The sequence below is a fragment of the Carcharhinus amblyrhynchos genome, chromosome 3 (genome assembly GCF_965287045.1).
Source record: "Carcharhinus amblyrhynchos chromosome 3, sCarAmb.v2.hapA, whole genome shotgun sequence".
Lineage (NCBI taxonomy): Eukaryota > Metazoa > Chordata > Chondrichthyes > Carcharhiniformes > Carcharhinidae > Carcharhinus > Carcharhinus amblyrhynchos.
In genome coordinates this window covers 9,474,641-9,492,963 of record NC_137326.1, presented here as the reverse complement: position 1 = coordinate 9,492,963, position 18,323 = coordinate 9,474,641, and the positions used below count along the sequence as shown (strand labels likewise).

The window sequence follows — 18,323 nt, the reverse complement described above, 5'->3', positions numbered from 1 at the left end:
TTCTGTCAGGAAAAAGATACGAAAGTCTGAGATCACGTACCAGCCGGCTCAAAAACAGCTCCTTCCTTGCTGGCAGCAGAGTTTTGAATGGATCTACCATATATTAAGCTGATCTTTCTCTGCACCCTAACTATGACCGTAACACTACATTCTGCACACTCTCCTCTCCTTGTCCCTTATGTAATCTATGATTGGTATGCTTTGTCTTATATACTTAAGGTAGGGTAGCATGATGATACAGTGGTTAGCATTGCTATCTCTCAGTGCCAGGGATCTAGATTCAATTCCAGCCTTGGGTCACTGTCTGTGTGGAGTCTGCACATTCTCCCCATGTCTCTATGGGTTTCCACCAGGTGCTCTGGTTACCTCCCACAGTCTAAAGCTGTGTGAGTTAGGTTGATTGGCCATGCTAAATTGGCCCTTAGCGCCACGAGGATTAGCAGGGTAAACACTTGGGGCAACGGGGATTGGACCTGGGTGGGACTGTTGTCAGTGCAGCCTTGATGGGCCAAATGGCCTCCTTCTGCCATTCAACCTCCCATCCATTGACTCTGTCTACACTTTCTGCTGTCTCAGAAAAGCAGGCAGCATAATCAAGGACCCCACGCACCCCAGATTAAATAGTATTAGAAAGTATAATTATACATTTGTTAGAGTGTATGATTTTACAATTGTTGCCCCATCATTGCAAGCGCTAAATCATTACAAGTGTCAGCTTGATTGAGATGGCAGTCCTTTCACCTCTGAGTCCAATGCTTTGCAGGATCAAATCCCATTACAGACTGAAGCAAGTAATCAAAGCAAATATTTCAGCGCATTGCCAAGGGAATGCTGCACTGTCAGAGTACTTTTGGGAGAGATGTTTGCTTTGATTGATTTATTATTGTTACATGTACAGGATACAGTGAAAAGTATTGTTTCTTGCGCTCTATACAGACAAAGCATACCGTTCATAGAGGAGGAAAGTAGAGAGTGCATAATGTAGTGTTACAGTCATAGCTAGGGTGTAGAGAAAGATCAACTTAGTGCAAGGTAGGGCCATTCAAAAGTCTGATGGCAGCAGGGAAGAAGCTGTTTTTGAGTCAGTTGGTACGTGACCTCAGACTTCTGTATCTTTTTCCCGACGGAAGAAGGTAGGAAAGAGAATGTCCGGGGTGTGTGGAATCCTTGATAATGCTGGTTGCTTTTCTGAGGCAGTGGGAAGAGTAGACAGAGTCAATGGATGTGAGGCTGGTTTGAGTGATGGACTGGGCTTCGTTCATGACTTTGTAGTTCCTTGTGGTCTTGGGCACAGCAGGAGCCCATACCAAGCTGTGATGCAACCAGAAAGAATGCTTTCCATAGTGCATCTGTAAAAGTTGGTGAGAGTTGCAGCTGACGTGCCAAATTTCCTTAGCCTCCTGAGAAAGTCGAGGATTTGGTGGGCTTTCTTAACTACAGTGTCGGCATGGGGGGACCAGGAGATGTTGTTGGCGATCTGGACATCTGAAAACTAGATGTCAAAGTAAGACCCTTCCCGTGGTTGAGTTGGACAGACAAGGTGCCAGGGGGCTATTGTGGGCATAGCAGAGGGGAGCTCTCGGAGTGTCCTGGCCAACATCTCAACCATCCCTCCAGCAATACAATCAAACTGTAGTCATTTTATCACATTTTGTTGCCTGTGGGATCTTGCCTTTGCACAAATTAGCTGTTTTATTTGCCGAGGGTAGCAATAGTGACTGCTCTTCATAATGAATCAACCAACTTTGGGATGAGTTAGGAATGTGAAAGGCACTATAGAATTGCAGATGTTTTTTGTTCTGTAAAGTTAAAGTTTATTTATTGGTCACAAGTCGGCTTACATTAACACTGTAATGAAGTTACTGTGAAATTCTCCTAGTTACCACACTCTGGTGCCTGTTTGGGTACACCGAGGGAGAATTCAGCATGTCCAAAGTATTAGACAATGAGAAGTCAAAACCTCATTGTGTTTCTGGGAAGAAACATGTCTGTTTCCGATCAGAACCTGCTGCTTTGCCTTTTTTCAGAAAATTCCATCTTTACACTTGAGCGTCTTTGGAGTGTGGGAGGAAACCGGAGCGCCCGGAGGAAACCCACGCAGACACAAGGAGAACGTGCAGACCCCGCACAGACAGTCACCCAAGCTGGGAATCGAACCCGGGTCCCTGGCGCTGTGAGGCAGCAGTGCTAACCACTGTGCCACCATACTGCCCCTCTATTGCCCTTACTAAGGTGGAGCCCTGCGACAATCTGAACTCCCTGAATCACCCAAAGCTGCCCTGCTGTATAAAAACATCAGCTCCCAGATGAATGAGCATCGTGCCTTAGACCTTACTGGCCCTTTCCCAGTGTGGAAAATCACTTATCCACTTAACCCAGCCCCCACTCTCTCCCCAACCCCACGTCAGCCCTAGTAATCATTTTGACAGATATTGTGCCTGTTGGAAAAGGGCTGTCAGATAAACAGGAGGAGAGATTCGGGACACCGAGTGTTTGATTCGAAACCGGACAGAAGTTGGGGGGGGGGGGGCGGGAACGGGAACTTCCATCTCCTCTCGCTCCAGAAAGCCAAATCCTAAAGAGAAAATTCAGATTCTGCAACAGCTAACTCTCCCGCAATGTGAGCACAGTGTGTTGCCCCCTGTGGCTTGTTCCTTTTCAGGGTGTGCTGGTCTCTCCATTGTAGCCCTGGCAAATGTTGGGGGTGTTCAGTGACACTCCACCTCTCACTTCTCTGCTCAGGATAGATAAACAAAGATCTCCCTCTCTGTCAATGCCACCCCATCGCTTCCCCCTCCTCCTCCTACTCCAGAATTAGGGGGAGGGGATGGAGGTGGAGAGGGTGGGCATACCTTTTAGGCTGCTCCCTGGTCGGGTCACTGGGCTGTGTAATTTATTCAGCAGTTTGTCTCCTGCTGCCGGGCTCCAGAGAGAGGGGCTGAAAATCTGTCTTCACTATTGTGATTCCCCTGACCGCCTTGCGGAGATCTTCAACACAGAAAAGAGATTAAGTGTCTTGGCAGAACAGTGGCTTTGGAAACTTGAAAAGCTTTCCTGTTAAGTTCCGTTCATTAGTTTTCTCCACGCAGCTTGCCTCCTCTCTCTCTCATACATTACCCCTCTTTTCTCTCTCACTCTCATACACATTACCCCTCCTCGCTCTCTGTCTCTGTCTCTCCCTCTCACACACATTCCCTATCCTCTCTCCCTCTCACACACATTCCCAATCCTCTCTCCCTCTCACACACATTCCCTATCCTCCCTCCCTCTCTCACACATTACCCCTCCTCTCTCTCTCTCTCACACATTACCCCTCCTCTCTCCCTCCCTCTCTCACACATTACCCCTCCTCTCTCTCTCACACACACACTACCCCTCATCTCTCTCCCTCTCTCACACTACCCATCTTCTCTCTCTCCCAAACACCATCCCTCCACACTCTCTCTCACACACACACCCACTTTACCCTTTCTCTGCTCTCTCACACTCTACCACTCCCTCCCTTTCTCTCTCTCTCATACACTTTTTATTCCCTCTCCCTTTCTCTCTCTCACACATTCTATTCCTCCCTTTCTCTCTCACACACTCTACTCCTCCCTCTTTCTCTCTCTCTCTCACACATTGTACCCCTTCCTCCCTTTTTCTCTCTCTTTCTCTCACACTCTATCCCTCCCTCCCTTTTTCTCTCTCCCATACACTCTTTATTGTCACTCCCTTTCTCTCTCACACATATTCTACCTTCCCTATCTCTCTCACACACTCTACTCCTCCCTCTTTCTCTCTCTCTCACACTCTACCTCTCCTTCCCTTTCTCTCTCTCTCACACACTCTTATCCCTCTCTCCCTTCCTCTCTCTCTCTCTCATACACTCTTTATTCCCACTCCCTTTCTCTCTCACACACATTCTGCCCCTCCCTCTCTCTGTCACACACTCTACTCCTCCCTCTCTCTCTCTCTCTCTCTCACACACACACACACACTCCACCCCTCCCTCTCTCCCTCTCTCTCTCACACACCACACACACACTTTATCCCTCTCCCTCTCTCTCTGCTGCTGCGGCTCTCTCTTGCGCGTACAGGCAGTTGTGCTGTCCTCCTCATTGCACTTGAGGTGAGTGGAGCAGAGCCAAGGATCTGAAGTATTTGAGGAGATTACGAGCCCTTATCACTCAGTCAGCGGCGTTTAAAGCTTCACCCAAAGCGAGGAGAAGGAGGAGGGAGGGAGGGAGGGGAGGAGGGAGAGAGAGAGACAGAATCAAACACTTCGCTTGTACCTGTTCAGCTGAAGACAGTCACCACAACAAAAAGGGGGGTTGGCATTTCTGTTAGAGTGCATTCCAGGAATGCAGAGAGTGGACTTGTTTCCAGACTGGAGCGTTGTGTGTAATTCAGTCACACTGGGAACGGAACAGGTTGGCAAATGGGAATATTTATCTCTGTTTGAAATTGAGGGGTAGCAACTCTCTGCCGTCTTCCCCGCTGCTGTCTGTACCTGTCCCTCCGCTTTCAACCCCTGGGTTGCAGAAGGTCGGTCTCTAACCCACTCTCACTCCTTTGCAGGCTGTGACTGTGTGACTGGCTGCACTCTTGTTAACGCCTCTGAAGATCTCTGCTGCTTGTCTCAGGAACCATGGCCAACGTGTGGACTTGTCTCTTGCTCTACCTGCTCACTGCTCAAGCCCCGGCAGCCCAGGTCAAAACCCTCAGCAACAACCCCAGGCTGAAGATGTCCTACAAAGGTGAGTAACTCTGCCAACTCTCTCGCGATGAAAATAAAGCATTCGTGGGCAGTGTGTATTCAGTGAACTGTCAGGTTCAGACCACTTGTCTATTTATTCTGTGTTGCTGCAGGTGAGATTTAACCCAGAGTTAAATCTGGGTTAAGGTCTGGAGTGAACCTAGAGTTCGCCCTGGTCTGAACACCAGATTTATCTGTGACTATATTGACACAAAAAAAAGCTCTGGTAATGGAAGTGCGGTCACCTATCCCCATGGAATGTGTGCCATTGGCAGCTATCCATAAGTTAGGCAAGATTCAGATTTGTCTGGTTTAAAGTTTATTTATTAGTGTCACAAGTAGGCTTACATTAACACCGCAATGAAGTTACTGTGAAAATCCCCTAGTCGCCACACTCCAGCGTCTGTTTGGGCACACTGAGGGTGAATTTAGCACGGCCAATGCAACTAACCAGCACGTCTTTCAGACTGTGAATTACAGAATGGAATCCCTACAGTACAAAAGGAGGCCATTCAGCCCTTTAACTCTGTACTGACCACAACCCCACCTAGGCCTTGTTCCCCACACGTTAACCCTGTAATCCCCCTGACACTATGTTCAGATTAGCATGGCCAATGAATGAACCTAACCTGCACATCTTTGGACTGCGGGAGGAAACTGGAGCACCCGGAGGAAACCCACGCAGACACGGGGAGAATGTGCAAACTCCACACAGACAGTCACCCAAATGGGGAATCGAACATGGGTCCTTGACACTGTGAGGCAGCGGCGCTAACCACTGTACCACCATGTCACAGTGCCCTATAACGATTACAAGATGTTCCAAAACAGCCAATCACTGTTTGTACCACAGTGGCCAATTTGTGCACAGCAAGATCCCACAAACAGCGAAGTGGTAATGACTGGATAACCTCTCCTAGTGATATTGGTTCAACTTTAAACAGTGGCCGGGGTGCTGGGGTGAACTCTTAGTCCGGAGTTTTCCAGTTCTTCCTGCCAGTGGGAGCTACTGGTCGTGCAGATGGGAACTGCACCCCCACAACCCCCCCGCACCCCCCCCCCCCCCCCCCCCCCGAAATGTCACATTCCCTGGCAGAGAGTGCGAGCCATGCAAATCCCCGTAGACAACAGCAAAACAGGAAGATCCTGCCACTGACCATTGGTGGACCACCTCCGTTGCTGGAAAACGCCACGGGGAGGGCTGGAAAATCCCATCCTTAGTCTCTTCCTCAAGATATTGCTGCGGGATCTTACCCATACGATGAACAGAGCCATTGTTTAATATCTCATTGGAAAGACTTCAAAAAGTAAAGTTTATTTATCAGTCACAAGTGAGGCTGACCTTAACACTGCAATGAAGTTACTGTGAAATTCCCCTAGTCGCCACTCTCCAGCACCTGTTCAGGTCAATGCACCTATATTAAGGGAGAAATTAATTTTGCCCGCGTTTTCCTGACGTGAATGGGTGATGAGACCTTGTTGTGGGCCCCAGGGGCAGCACAGTGGTTAGTGCCAGGGATCTGGGTTCAATTCCAACCTTGGGTGACTTTCTGTGTGGTGTCTGCACATTCTCTCCATGTCTGCATGGGTTTCCTCTGGATGTTCCAATTTCCTGCCACACTCCAAAGATGTGTTGGTTAGATTGATTGGCCATGCTAAATTGCCCCTTAGTGTCAGGAGGGTTAACACGGTGTATATGTGGGGTTTTGGGAGTGGGGCCTTGGTGGCATTGTTGTCGATGCAGGCTCGATGGGCTGAATGGTCTCTTTCTGCACTGTTGGGATTCTATAATTCTATGAAATTGGGTCAGGCATTGGGGCTGGAGCCTGTCCCAAGCAGTGAGGCTGATCGGATCCTGAAGCGATGGGGAGGGGAAATGTAGGAGGTGACGGGGAGGGGTGGGTTATCCTTGCGCTGGCAGAGTGGTCTCCCCCATAGGAACTCCATAGGAATGGACTCCATCAATGAAGGTGGCCTCACTTTTCTTTGAGGAGACCTCAAAGTCCCTTCTTATATAAAAAAAACTCTGCTCCTACGTTGGGCTCTGCACTGCATTTACATGGCACCCAAAGCCTCTTTCCAGTGGATACCTGTAATGTATATAAATCGGTGGCCTCCAATTTGGGGCCAGATTGTTTCCTGGGTGATGCAGTGCTGGAGGTTGTGACCCAACGGTGCCAGTGGTGAATCAATAAATTGGTACAACAGGTCCTGTGGCTCAATGGGTACTGCCCTTACCTCACAACTGGAGGCTCTGGTTCAAATCCCACCCAAGACTTGATGGTGACAGGAGGTGTGTTCATAATATAGCCAGACCGATCTGCAAATCCTTCCAGCACACAGGAGAGACGCCATATTTGATGTGAAGTAAGGCCGAATGCTGTCTGATTGAGGCCAAAATGTTGTCTGATTTCAAGAACAAATTAGGTATAGCTCTTGGGGCTAAAGGGATCAAGGGATAAGGGGACAGGAGTAAGGTGGGGGGGGATCAGCCGTGATCAAAATAAATAGCAGAGCAGGTTTGAAGGGCTGAATGGCCTACTCCTGTTTCTAGTTTCTATGGGTGGGATTTTACACCCTTGCTCGGGCAAGGTTCATAAAATCCTGCCCAAGGCCACTGGAGAATTCCATTCTGTGAGTCTTGCCCGCTCCGATTCTGGGTTGGGCGAGGTGGTAAAATTCCAGCCTGTGTTTCTATGTTACCCCTCAAGACCTGGCCTCTGGTTTCAGGCTTTCATAAGAACATAAGAACATAAGAAATAGGAGCAGGAGTAGGCCATCTAGCCCTTCAAGCCTGCCCCGCCATTCAATAAGATCATGGCTGATCTGTCGTGGCTCAGTTCCACATTCCCGCCCTCTCCCCATAACCCTTAATCCCCTCTCTTATCAAAAACCCATCAACCCGCGTCTTAAAAATATTTAGCGAGGCAGCCTCCACCACTTCAACGGGCAGAGAATTCCAGAGATTCACCACCCTTTGAGTGAAGAAGTTCCTCCTCAACTCCGTTCTAAACCGCCCCCCCTTTATCTTGAGGCTGTGCCCCCTAGTCCTACTGTCCTTTCTGAGCGGGAAGAGTCTCTCCACCTCTATCCTATCCATCAAATGTATTCCTTCATGGGATACAGGCATCACTGGCAGGATGTTGAATGGAGGCCATTTCAGAGGACAGTTCAGACTCCATCACATCGCTGTGGATCACACATCCACCTGTCTGCCACCTTCTTTCTCTAAAGGATGGTTCTGAACAAGATGGACTTTAATGACAATTGTAGTTTCATAGCTTCCCTAGTGGGATTTGAACTTATATCCCTAAAACATTCATAGAAGCGTTGAAACCCTACAGTGCAGAAGGAGGCCATTTGGCCCATTGAGTCTGCACCAAAAACAATCCCACCCAAGCCCTATCATCCCACATATTTAACCCATTAATCGCTCCAACCTACACATCCCGGGACACTAAGGGGCAATTTAGTATGGCCAACGCACCTAACTCGCACATCTTTGGACTGTGGGAGGAAACCGGAACACCGGAAGGGAACCCATGCAGACATGGGGAGAATGTGCAAACACAGACAGTGTTTGACACAGACAGTCTGGCTGTGTCACACAGACAGTGACCCAAGCTAGGAATTGAATCCGGGTCTCCGGTGCCGTGCTAACCACTGTGCCATCGTGCCGATTTGTCTGGGAATGCTGGATTACTCACCCAATGACGTTACACTTTTTTGGGTTAAAGCATTTAACCAATTAAAATCAATCAAACAAAACTGTGGGACAAATTAAAGAGGCAGCCCCTTAAAGGGACACTGCCTTAAACAAAAACAAATCACAACTGAAGCTTAAAACATCAAATCAAAACGTGATGAAGAGGGTCGATAAGGCATCGCAGTCCCCGTAGTGTCCACTTTTGATACCAGATTTCTTAGATTGAATTCCAATTTCACCATCTGCAGTGGTGGGATTTGAACCTGGGTCCCCAGATTACTTGTCACCATGACATTACTGCCTCCCCGTAGACGAGGGGACCTGTTCCAGCAAAACCAAGCTGCAGAAATCGACGCAAAGCACCTGTCTGTCTCATGCATCTCAAGACGTGGGAAGACTTCTAAATCTAAATAAGTGTCCCACTTTTGTGTCCCTCTCTCCCCGATACAGAAACATATGCTAAACTTCCCTCCACTGACTTAGGAGAGTGGAAGAGACAGAGGAAGGTTTGCATTTGTGTCGTATCCCACACGCTCAGAATCTCCCAAAGCACTTTACAGCCAACAAAGTACTTTTGAGGCGTTGTCATTGCCACCACGCTTGAAATGTGAGTCAGTTGAAATGTGCACAGCAAGATCCCACAGGCAGCATCATAGAATCATAGAAGAATTGTAGAATCCCTACAGCGCAGAATTTGATTTATGATTGTTGCATGTATTAACATACAGCGAAAGTGTTGTTTCTTGTGCGCTATACAGACAAAGCATACCGCTCATAGAGAAGGAAAGGAAAGAGTGCAGAATGTAGTGTTACAGTCATAGCTAGGGTGTAGAGAAAGATCAAAGAACCAGTGCGAAGTAGGTCCATTCAAAAGAAGGAGGCCATTCAGCCCATTGGGCCTGCACCGATAACAATCCCACCCCAGGCCTTATCTCCATAATCCCATGATTGGAAAGTCTGTTTGAGGGATGTTGGTGGAGGGACAAGTTTTGGTCAGGGCACCAGATCTAATGATGCCGTAGGCTCTTTTAACGTCCTTGTCAGTGGTGTAACACTTTATATGAAAGATGCATTAGAGCATGCAGAGAACCCCACCCCCCCGAGTACTGCACTGGTGTGTCAGCCTAGATTTTGTGATTAAGCCTCAGGAAGTCAGACCCGAATCCATGGCTTTCTGACTCAGGTGAGAGTATTACTACCCAAGTCACGGCTGACACCTTCTCTATGTCTAATTCAAGCGCTGTAGTTATTTTGTTTCATTCATTTATGGGATGTGGGCATCGCTGGCTGGGCCAGCATTTATTGCCCATCTGTAGCTTGCCCTTGGAGGGCAGTTGAGAGTCAACCACGTTGCTGTGGCTCTGGAGTCTCATGTAGGCCAGACCGGGTAAGGACAGCAGATTTCCTTCCTTAAAGGACATTAGTGAACCAGATGGGTTTTTCTGACAATGGTCATCAGTAGATTCTTAATTCCAGATTTTTAAAAATTGATTCTAAGCTCCACCAGGCGGGATTCGAACCCAGGTCCCCGGTACATTAGCTGAGTTTCTGGGTCAGATAGTTTAGCGATAATATCACTAGGCCATCACCTCCCCGTGATGCAGCGGAGTTGTCCTGGTTGCCATTGTGAGTTAGTTGCACTGGCGGAGGACTGGAGTTTGGATCCATCGTGATTTGTAAGTGTCCTTGTGACACGGGGGAACTGGAAGAGTTAAAGTGTCTGAGGAGAGGGGGCTCAACATTGGCAATGCAGTGTAGCTATTAAGTACTGCAGGAATGAACCTTGCCCTCAATCAAAGGCCATTTAGTGGGGTGGGGAGGGTGGGTGGTTGTGGGGGATTGGTGTTTGTTCTCACAATCATTGTTTGCCTGTTAATGCGTTCCTCTCAGTGAAGGAATTCTGGAATTTGACTCACAAATCCAGAGGCACAGTGCAGAGCACTAGAGAGAGGAGCTGAATGGGAAACACCTGAAGGTAAAGGGCAACTCTGTCCAAACTCTGGGCATCTTCTCCACCAGGGGAAAAAGGGAGGGAGTCAAAATAAATCCCTTTGGAAAGTAGCAGGCCAGAATTTCTCAGGAGTGCCCTCAGGATCCAACTATTTGAGGTGTGGAGGTGGTCAGAGAGAGCGCAGTCTCTGAAACTGATTTACATTTGATTTGATTTTTTCTTGTCACATGTATTAGTGTGAAGTGAAAAGTATTGTTTCTTGTGCACTATACAGACAAAGCATACCATACATAGGGAAGGAGAGAAGTGAGTGCAGAATGCAGTGTTACAGTCATAGCTAGAGTGCAGAGAAAGATCAACTCAGTGTGAGGTAGGTCCATTCAAAAGTCTGATGGCAGCAGGGAAGAAGTTGTTCTTGAGTTGGTTGGTACGTGTCTTCAGATTTTTGCATCTTTTTTGTGACAGAAGAGGGTGGAGGAGAGAATGTTCGGGGTGCATGGGGTCCTTAATTATGCTGGCAGCTTTGCCAAGGCAGCGGGAAATGTAGGCAGTGTCAATGGATGGGAGGCTGGTTTGCGTGATGATCGGGCTACATTCAAGAGCTTTTGTAGTTTCTTTGTGGTCTTAGGCAGAGCAGGAGCCATACCAAGCTGTGACACAACCAGAAAGAATGCTTGCCATACAGATCAGAAATGGACGAAAGATCAGGTTCTTAGCACACTCTCCCAGAGAAGGGTGGGGAGGACTATTAGCCCATTGATTGTCTGATTCTGACAGAGTATCTCACCAAGGCCCTCCTCCCACCTTTCTCATGGCTAGTCTAGGGGCAATTTAGCATGGCCAGTGCACCTAACCTGTGCAACTTTGGACTGTGGGAGGAAACCCACACAGACATAGGGAGAACGTGCAAACTCCACACAGACGGTGACCCAACCCGGGAATTGAACCCAGGTCCCTGGCGCTGTGAGGCAGCAGTGCTAACCACTGTGCCACCGTGCTGCCCACGTCATAGGGTACCAAAATCATCTTCGGGAACAAGTTAGTGATGCTGCAGATTCCACGGAAACTGCATCCATTGCAGGAATAAATAGGAGGCGATTTCTGTGATGGGCGTCTGATCATAAGGTGCCAGTTTGAAAATCATAGCGCCAGCTGGATGTGGGAGGTCTGCTGTGCTGCGGAAAATCCACCCCTGCCATCCCCTCTTGGAATTTGAACTCAATAAAAAATATCTAGAATTAAGAATGTACTGATGATCATGAAACCGTTGTCGATTTTTGGAAAAGCCCATTTCATTCACTAATGTCCTTTAGGGAAGGAAATCTACCCTCCTTACCTGGTCTGGCCTACATATGACTCCAGAGCCACAGTAATGTGGTTGACATCTCAACAAGGGATGGGCAATAAATGCTGGCCACCCAGCGATGCCCATGTCGCACAAATGAATAAAGACTGTTTGCTGTCGGATTTTGGGGCTGTGTGCGTGCTTTAGGCCTGGGAAGTTTGTGACCGATACCTCAGCTCCAGTTACTGGGCAGGTGTTGTCATAAACTATCGCACATGTTGTCTGAATTTGGAGTCTGTGCCTCTGTCTGTAAGGTGCACTGCCCATACTGGGGATGGGCATGAGTAGAGGGAGTGGTAGTGCGGATAAACATCTGACAAATGTTTTCTCTGTGTTTCTGATGCGGTAGGGAACTTTGCATCAGCGATCATAGCAACATGAGCCTTCATTGTGTGCAATCACATTGTGCCAAGAATGTATATCTTGCCTTTGATAAGCCTGTACCCTCAACCCCATGATAAAAGCAGAGACTTTTTTTAAACATTGAATAGCTCCTGTGTTTGATAGCGGCATGTCTTTTAAGAGATTGCTTTGGGATATTGTGTTTTATAATCTGCTTAAATTTAAGGAATGCTGTTGGGAGGTGAACGGAGAGATTGTGGAGGGTCATAATGGCATGAGAAGGCGATGAAGTGTCACACACTGGAAGTTGTTGGCTGTAAAGGGAGACCTTTTACAGACTGTAACCAGTTTATCGAATGTCCTTGGCATTCCTCCCAATGAGCTAACCGATGGCCCAAAGTTTACACACAGAAAGATACCCATTTGGCCAATTGTTTCTGCGCTACTTCTCATAGAATCCCTACAGCGCAGGAGGAGGCCATTCGGTCCATCGAGCCTGCACCAACAACAATCCCACCCAGACCCAGAGTCACAGAAGTTGCAATCGATCAAGGATCCATGGATTGCAGTGGGGAAAGTGGAAGATATCAATTGGACCGTGAGCCAGAGGAGCAGAAGTAGGCCATTCTGCCCATCACGTTCTCACTGCCTTTTAATGAGATCTTGATTGATCTGACAGCATAATCCTCAACTCCACTTTCCGACCCCTCCCCCACACTGATTAAAGATTTGTGTATCTCAGCCTTGAGCATACGTAATGACCCAGCCTCCATAGCCCTGTGTGGTAAAGAACTCCACATCTTCACTGAGAGAAGAAATTCCTCCTCAAAATGTTGTCGGGGAATTCCTCCTGCTGCCACCGTCCCTAACCCCATCCCCATTCCAACTAAGATGTGGACCCGTCAATGCTGCAAACCAAGTGCCTGATGAGAAGTGGACCTCAGTCCTATTAACCCCAGTGTGTGTGATGGGACCAAGGCATATTCTTGGGCAGAAGTTACACCCTTCCTCAGATATGGCCCACGAGCGTTTCAAGAAGCATTTCCAGGCTAATATGTCTCTTACCGTGACCTAAGTGAGTGCCAAGGCAATGGAAATGGGCCGGGGAGTGGCATTATTGTTATAGGGTCATAGAGATATACAGCACGGAAACAGGCCCTTCAGCCCAACTCCTCCATGCCAACCAGGTTTCCTAAACTGATCTCGTCCCATCTCCCTGCGTTTGGCCCATATCCCTTCAAACCTTTCCCATCCATGAACGTGTCCAAATGTCTTTTAAATGTTGTAATCATACCTGCTTCTACCACCTCCTCTGGCAGCTTATTCCATACAGTAAAAAGTCTGACAACACCAGGTTTTAGACCAACAGATTTATTTGATAGTAAACGCACAAGCTTTCGAGGTTTCCCTCTTCGTCAGGTGAATGGAGAGTTCTGGCCTCAGACAAAGCATATAAAGCACAGACAGTTTAGAGATTACTGATTAGAATGCAAATCTTTACACCTAACCTGCTGTTCAAGTCCTAAAGTGGCTGACAATGTGAGTGGAAGGAGCACTGATCACAGGTTAAAGAGATGTGTATTGTCTCCAGGCAGCACAGTGAGTGAGGTTTTGCAAACCCAGGCAAGTCACGGGGGTTACAGAGAGTGTGACATGAACCCAAAATCCCTGTTGAGACCATCCTCATGTGTGCGGAACTTGGCTATCAGTCTCTGTTCAGCGACTCTGCGCTGTTGTGTGTCGTGAAGGCCACCTTGGAGAACGCTTACCCGAAGGTCAGAGGCTGAATGCCCGTGACCACTGAAGTGTTCGCCAACAGGAAGGGAACAGTCTTGCCTGGTGATTGTCGAGCGATGTTCATTCATCCGTTGTCGTAGCGTCTGCATGGTCTCCCCAATGTACCATGCTTCGGGACATCCTTACACACAGCACCCTCTGTGTGAGCAAGTTGCCCCTTAGGTCTCTGTTAAACCTTTCCCCTCTCAAACCTATACTCTTTCATTTTGGGACTCTCCTACCCTGGGGAAAAGACCTTGGCTAATCACCTTATCTATGCCCCTTATGATTTTATAAACTTCTACAAGGTCACCCCTCATCCTCCTACGCTCCAGGGAAAAAAAATCCCAGCCTCTCCTTATAAATCAAACCATCCAGTCCCGATAACATCCTTGTAAATCTCTTTTTCTTGCGCCCTTTCCAGTTTAATAACTTCCTTCCTATAGCAAGGCGACCAGAATTGTAGCGTTTATAATGAATTTTCCATTCAAAGGGTGGGAACGTCTGCCCCCCCACATTGACTTCAATGGGACTGGAAAAATATTACTGGCAGGAAGGGCCAGAAAATCCCCCGCCCCGCAAGTTTGTTAATGACTTGCTCTCGAAACAGTCACTTCAGCTGCTTTTGATACTGCAGCGTTAGGGATTACTGGTTTCCGAACACTTATACTGACCTCCCCCCAGGTGTAGAGTCTGCGCTGCCTTAAGGCCGGATATTTGCTACGAGGCTGAGCATGTTTTTTTTTCTCCAAAAATATACTTTATTCATAGATTTCACAAGTTAACTATTACAATATACAGGGCTTCGATTAGCAAAACAATGCGGAATCAAAACATTTTTGCAGATCTGTCCAAACTACAGTGACTACACTTCAATAATCAAAAAACTATATCCATGTCTCAATATTTACAGATTTGTGCTAATTACAATGATTACATTTCAATACATAAAAACTATATACATGCCTCAATAGATTACTGTGTGCCGTTAGTGCTCAGATTGGCACACAGTTACGCAGGTCAAGGGTATTCTGCGAGGCTGAGCATGTTATCTGAACTGCATATACCGTTACAAAATGTAAACGACAGATGTGTTTCCAGTGTCGCAAGAGTTGATGGTGAAGGTCCACTTTCCGGTGGGGCTAGCAGGAGGGTCTCTGGTAAAGGGATCAGCGAGGAGAAGGCTCCTTCAGTTTGACAAGTCAGTCTCGGGGAAACTGAGAAGACAAAGGATGTAGGAGGCTAATCTTTCTAGCTGCCGGCTTGTCCATCTTTGTCGTCTCTCTGTTTCCACTCTGCTGCTTCCTGCGGGTTGAGTTTTGTAGTACTGTCCCACCCCTGCCTTGCTGCATATATGACGGCGGGGTGGTGTGGGGTTGGGGTGGGGGGGGAGGGGGGGGGGGCGCTTGCACACTACAGCGACTGGGTTTCCCACTGCCTAATGGCCCAGCCCTGACCCGTCTCCCATTTTACAGCACCAGGGTGATGAGGGGAGGGGGGGTGTCAGGGACCCTGCCCGCCCTTGAGCTAATTATTAAGGCCATTCAGTTGCCAATTAAATTAATTAAGTAATCATTTGTGGGCAGCATGGTGGCACAGTGCTGTCTGTGCCTCACAGTGCCAGGGATCCAGGTTCAATTCCGGCCTGTCAGTGCACATTCTCCCCGTGTCTGCGTGGGTTTCCTCCAGGTGCTCTGGTTCCTCCCCCAGTCCAGAATTGTGTGGGTTAAGTTGATTGGCCATGCTAAATTGACCCTAGCGTCCAGGGGATTAGCAGGGTTAATATGTGGAGTTATGGAAATAGGATCTGGATGGGATTGTAGTCAGTGCAGGCTCGAGGGGCCGAATGGCCTCCTTCTGCACTGTAGTGTTTCTATGATTCTGTGAAGTCTGGCTCCATAACCTCCCCCTATCCCAGCAATGACAACCGCTCAAAAAAAGCCTCTGACGCAGGTTTTCCTCGCCAAATGAGGGCATGGTCTCATCCTGAGCCAATTAGTGTCCCTCCCCCCACCCCCCACCTCTCTGACTGACCTTTTTGGTCGATCGGGGGAGGGGCAGGGAATACACTGCCCCGTGAAACTCAGCTACAACAACAACTTGCATTGATAAAGTGCCTTTGGTGCAATAAATCATCCCAAGATGCTTCAGAGGAGCGCAATCAAACAGGGCAACTTTGGGGCGGCAAAGTGATTAGCACTGTTGCCTCACAGCGCCAGGTACTGGGTTCGATTCCCGGCTTGGGTCACTACCTGTGTAGGGTTTGCACGTTCTCCCCGTGTCTGCACGGGTTTCCTTCAGGTGCTCCGGTTTCCCCCCATGAGCCAAAGATGTGCGGGTTAGGTGCACTGACCATGTTAAATTGCCCATTAGTCTCAGGAGGATTAGCAAGGTAAATGTGTGGGGTTACAGGGATAGGGCCTAGGTAGGATTGTGATCAGTGCAGACTTGATGGGCCAAATGGCCTCTTCCAGCACTGGAGAGATTCTATGAACATTTACCCCCATTCCAGTGTCAAAAGGACAGATGGACAAAAGCTTGCCAAAGAGGGAGATTATCTGAAAGAAGGAAGGAGAGATGGGAAAGGTTAAATATGGGAATTCTGCATCAAGAGGTGAATACATGGCCATTATTGGTGGGGTAATGAAATGCCGGGATGAGTGAGAGGCTGGAATTGGAGAGGTGTGAGAACTGGAGGAGGTTACTGCATTCACAAGGCTTTCTAATGGGGTAAGATACACAAGCTACTGTGATTGGTGGAGGGATCAGATTAGACTCAGGATGAGACCATGCCTTTATTTGGAGAGACAGGCCTGCCTTAGAGAGTTGCTGGCGAATCTGATTGGCCGACAGCTCTTTAGTCCCACCATTACTTTGCACGCTTGTGGAAGCAGGGTAAGGAGCTAATGAGAGGCCCAGTTTCCCAGCTTCCCCTTGGGCACCTGGGGCTAATGAGAGGCCCAGTCTCCCAGCTTCCCCTTGGGCACCTGGGGCTAATGAGAGGCGCAGTCTCCCAGCTTCCCCTTGGGCACCTGGGGCTAATGAGAGGCCCAGTCTCCCAGCTTGCCCTTGGGCACCTGGGGCTGAGGAGAGGCCCAATCTCCCAGCTTCCCCTTGGGCATCTGGGGCTGAGGAGAGGCCCAGTCTCCCAGCTTCCCCTTGGGTACCTGGGGTTGAGGAGAGGCCCAATCTCCCAGCTTCCCCTTGGGCACCTGGGGCTGAGGAGAGGCCCAGTCTCCCAGCTTCCCCTTGGGTACCTGGGGTTGAGGAGAGGCCCAATCTCCCAGCTTCCCCTTGGGCACCTGGGGCTGAGGAGAGGCCCAGTCTCCCAGCTTCCCCTTGGGCACCTGGGGCTAATGAGAGGCCCAGTCTCCCAGCTTCCCCTTGGGCACCTGGGGCTGAGGAGAGGCCCAGTCTCCCAGCTTCCCCTTGGGCACCTGGGGCTGAGGAGAGGCCCAATCTCCCAGCTTCCCCTTGGGCACCTGGGGCTGAGGAGAGGCCCAATCTCCCAGCTTCCCCTTGGGCACCTGGAGCTGAGGAGAGGCCCAATCTCCCAGCCTCCCCTTGGGCACCTGGGGCTGAGGAGAGGCCCAATCTCCCAGCTTCCCCTTGGGCACCTGGGGCTGAGGAGAGGCCCAATCTCCCAGCCTCCCCTTGGGCACTTGTACAAACAGGTATTTTGATGGTTGAATTGAATCCATATTCAATGGCTTAAGGGAGGCGGAGAATGTTCCTCACCATTAAAGGCTCTTTATAAGGCCATGTTCCTGTTGAATTGCCCCAGGATTTAAATCATTGTTAACCAGTTTCCCATCTGTTCTTATTCAGTTACTGTGAATGGTTTGCAGGAAGAATGTTCTGCATTCTTTCTAGCACCTGCCAGCTGATGATGCCCAAAGTGCCTTACAGCCAATTGAAAGGCTTCCTCTGGAGTAGCGCCACTGATATTAAAGAAAAACCTTCTGCCTTCACCATCCACTGTACCTCACCTCTCGTTCGGAGTTAAGGCTAAAATGTCCCCATGAATTCATTGTGCTTGTTCGCACGGTGACCTCGTTTAAAGATTTGGAGATTGGGGCGGCACGGTAACGCAGTGGTTAGCACTGCTGCCTCACAGCGTCAGGGACCCGGGTTTAATTCCGGCTTCAGGCCTCTGTCTGTGTGGAGTCTGCACGTTCTCCCCATGTCTGCGTGGGTTTCCTCCGGGGTCTCCGCTTCTCTTTTGTACAAAAATGTGCAGACTAGGTTGATTGACCCTTGTGTCAGGGGGATTAGCAGGGTAAATATATGGGGTTACAGGAAAAGAGGTTTACCAGACTGATTCCTGGGACGGCAGGACTGACCTACGAGGAGAGGTTGAGTTGGTTAGGATTGTTTTCGCTGGAGTTCAGTAGAATGAGGGAGGAATCTCATAAAAACCTAAAAGATTCTAACAGGACTAGACAAGATAGATGCAGGGAGGATG

At 48.8% G+C, this 18,323-nt stretch overlaps 1 protein-coding gene across 5 annotated transcripts in view; it reads left to right on the top strand.

Moving 5' to 3' along the window:
• sema3b (sema domain, immunoglobulin domain (Ig), short basic domain, secreted, (semaphorin) 3B) overlaps positions 1-18,323 on the top strand; it is a 295,901-nt gene that overhangs the window by 162,665 nt on the left and 114,913 nt on the right. For 3 of the 5 annotated variants that reach the window (XM_080218758.1, XM_080218765.1, XM_080218779.1), the window contains one exon: positions 4,561-4,739. In XM_080218758.1, the coding sequence (XP_080074884.1) occupies positions 4,631-4,739 (109 nt within the window). In that variant the 5' untranslated portion in view covers positions 4,561-4,630. Of the gene's footprint in view, positions 1-3,982; positions 4,112-4,262; positions 4,413-4,560; positions 4,740-18,323 lie in introns of those variants that run through there. The other 2 variants (XM_080218753.1, XM_080218771.1) reach the window with 2 other exon arrangements.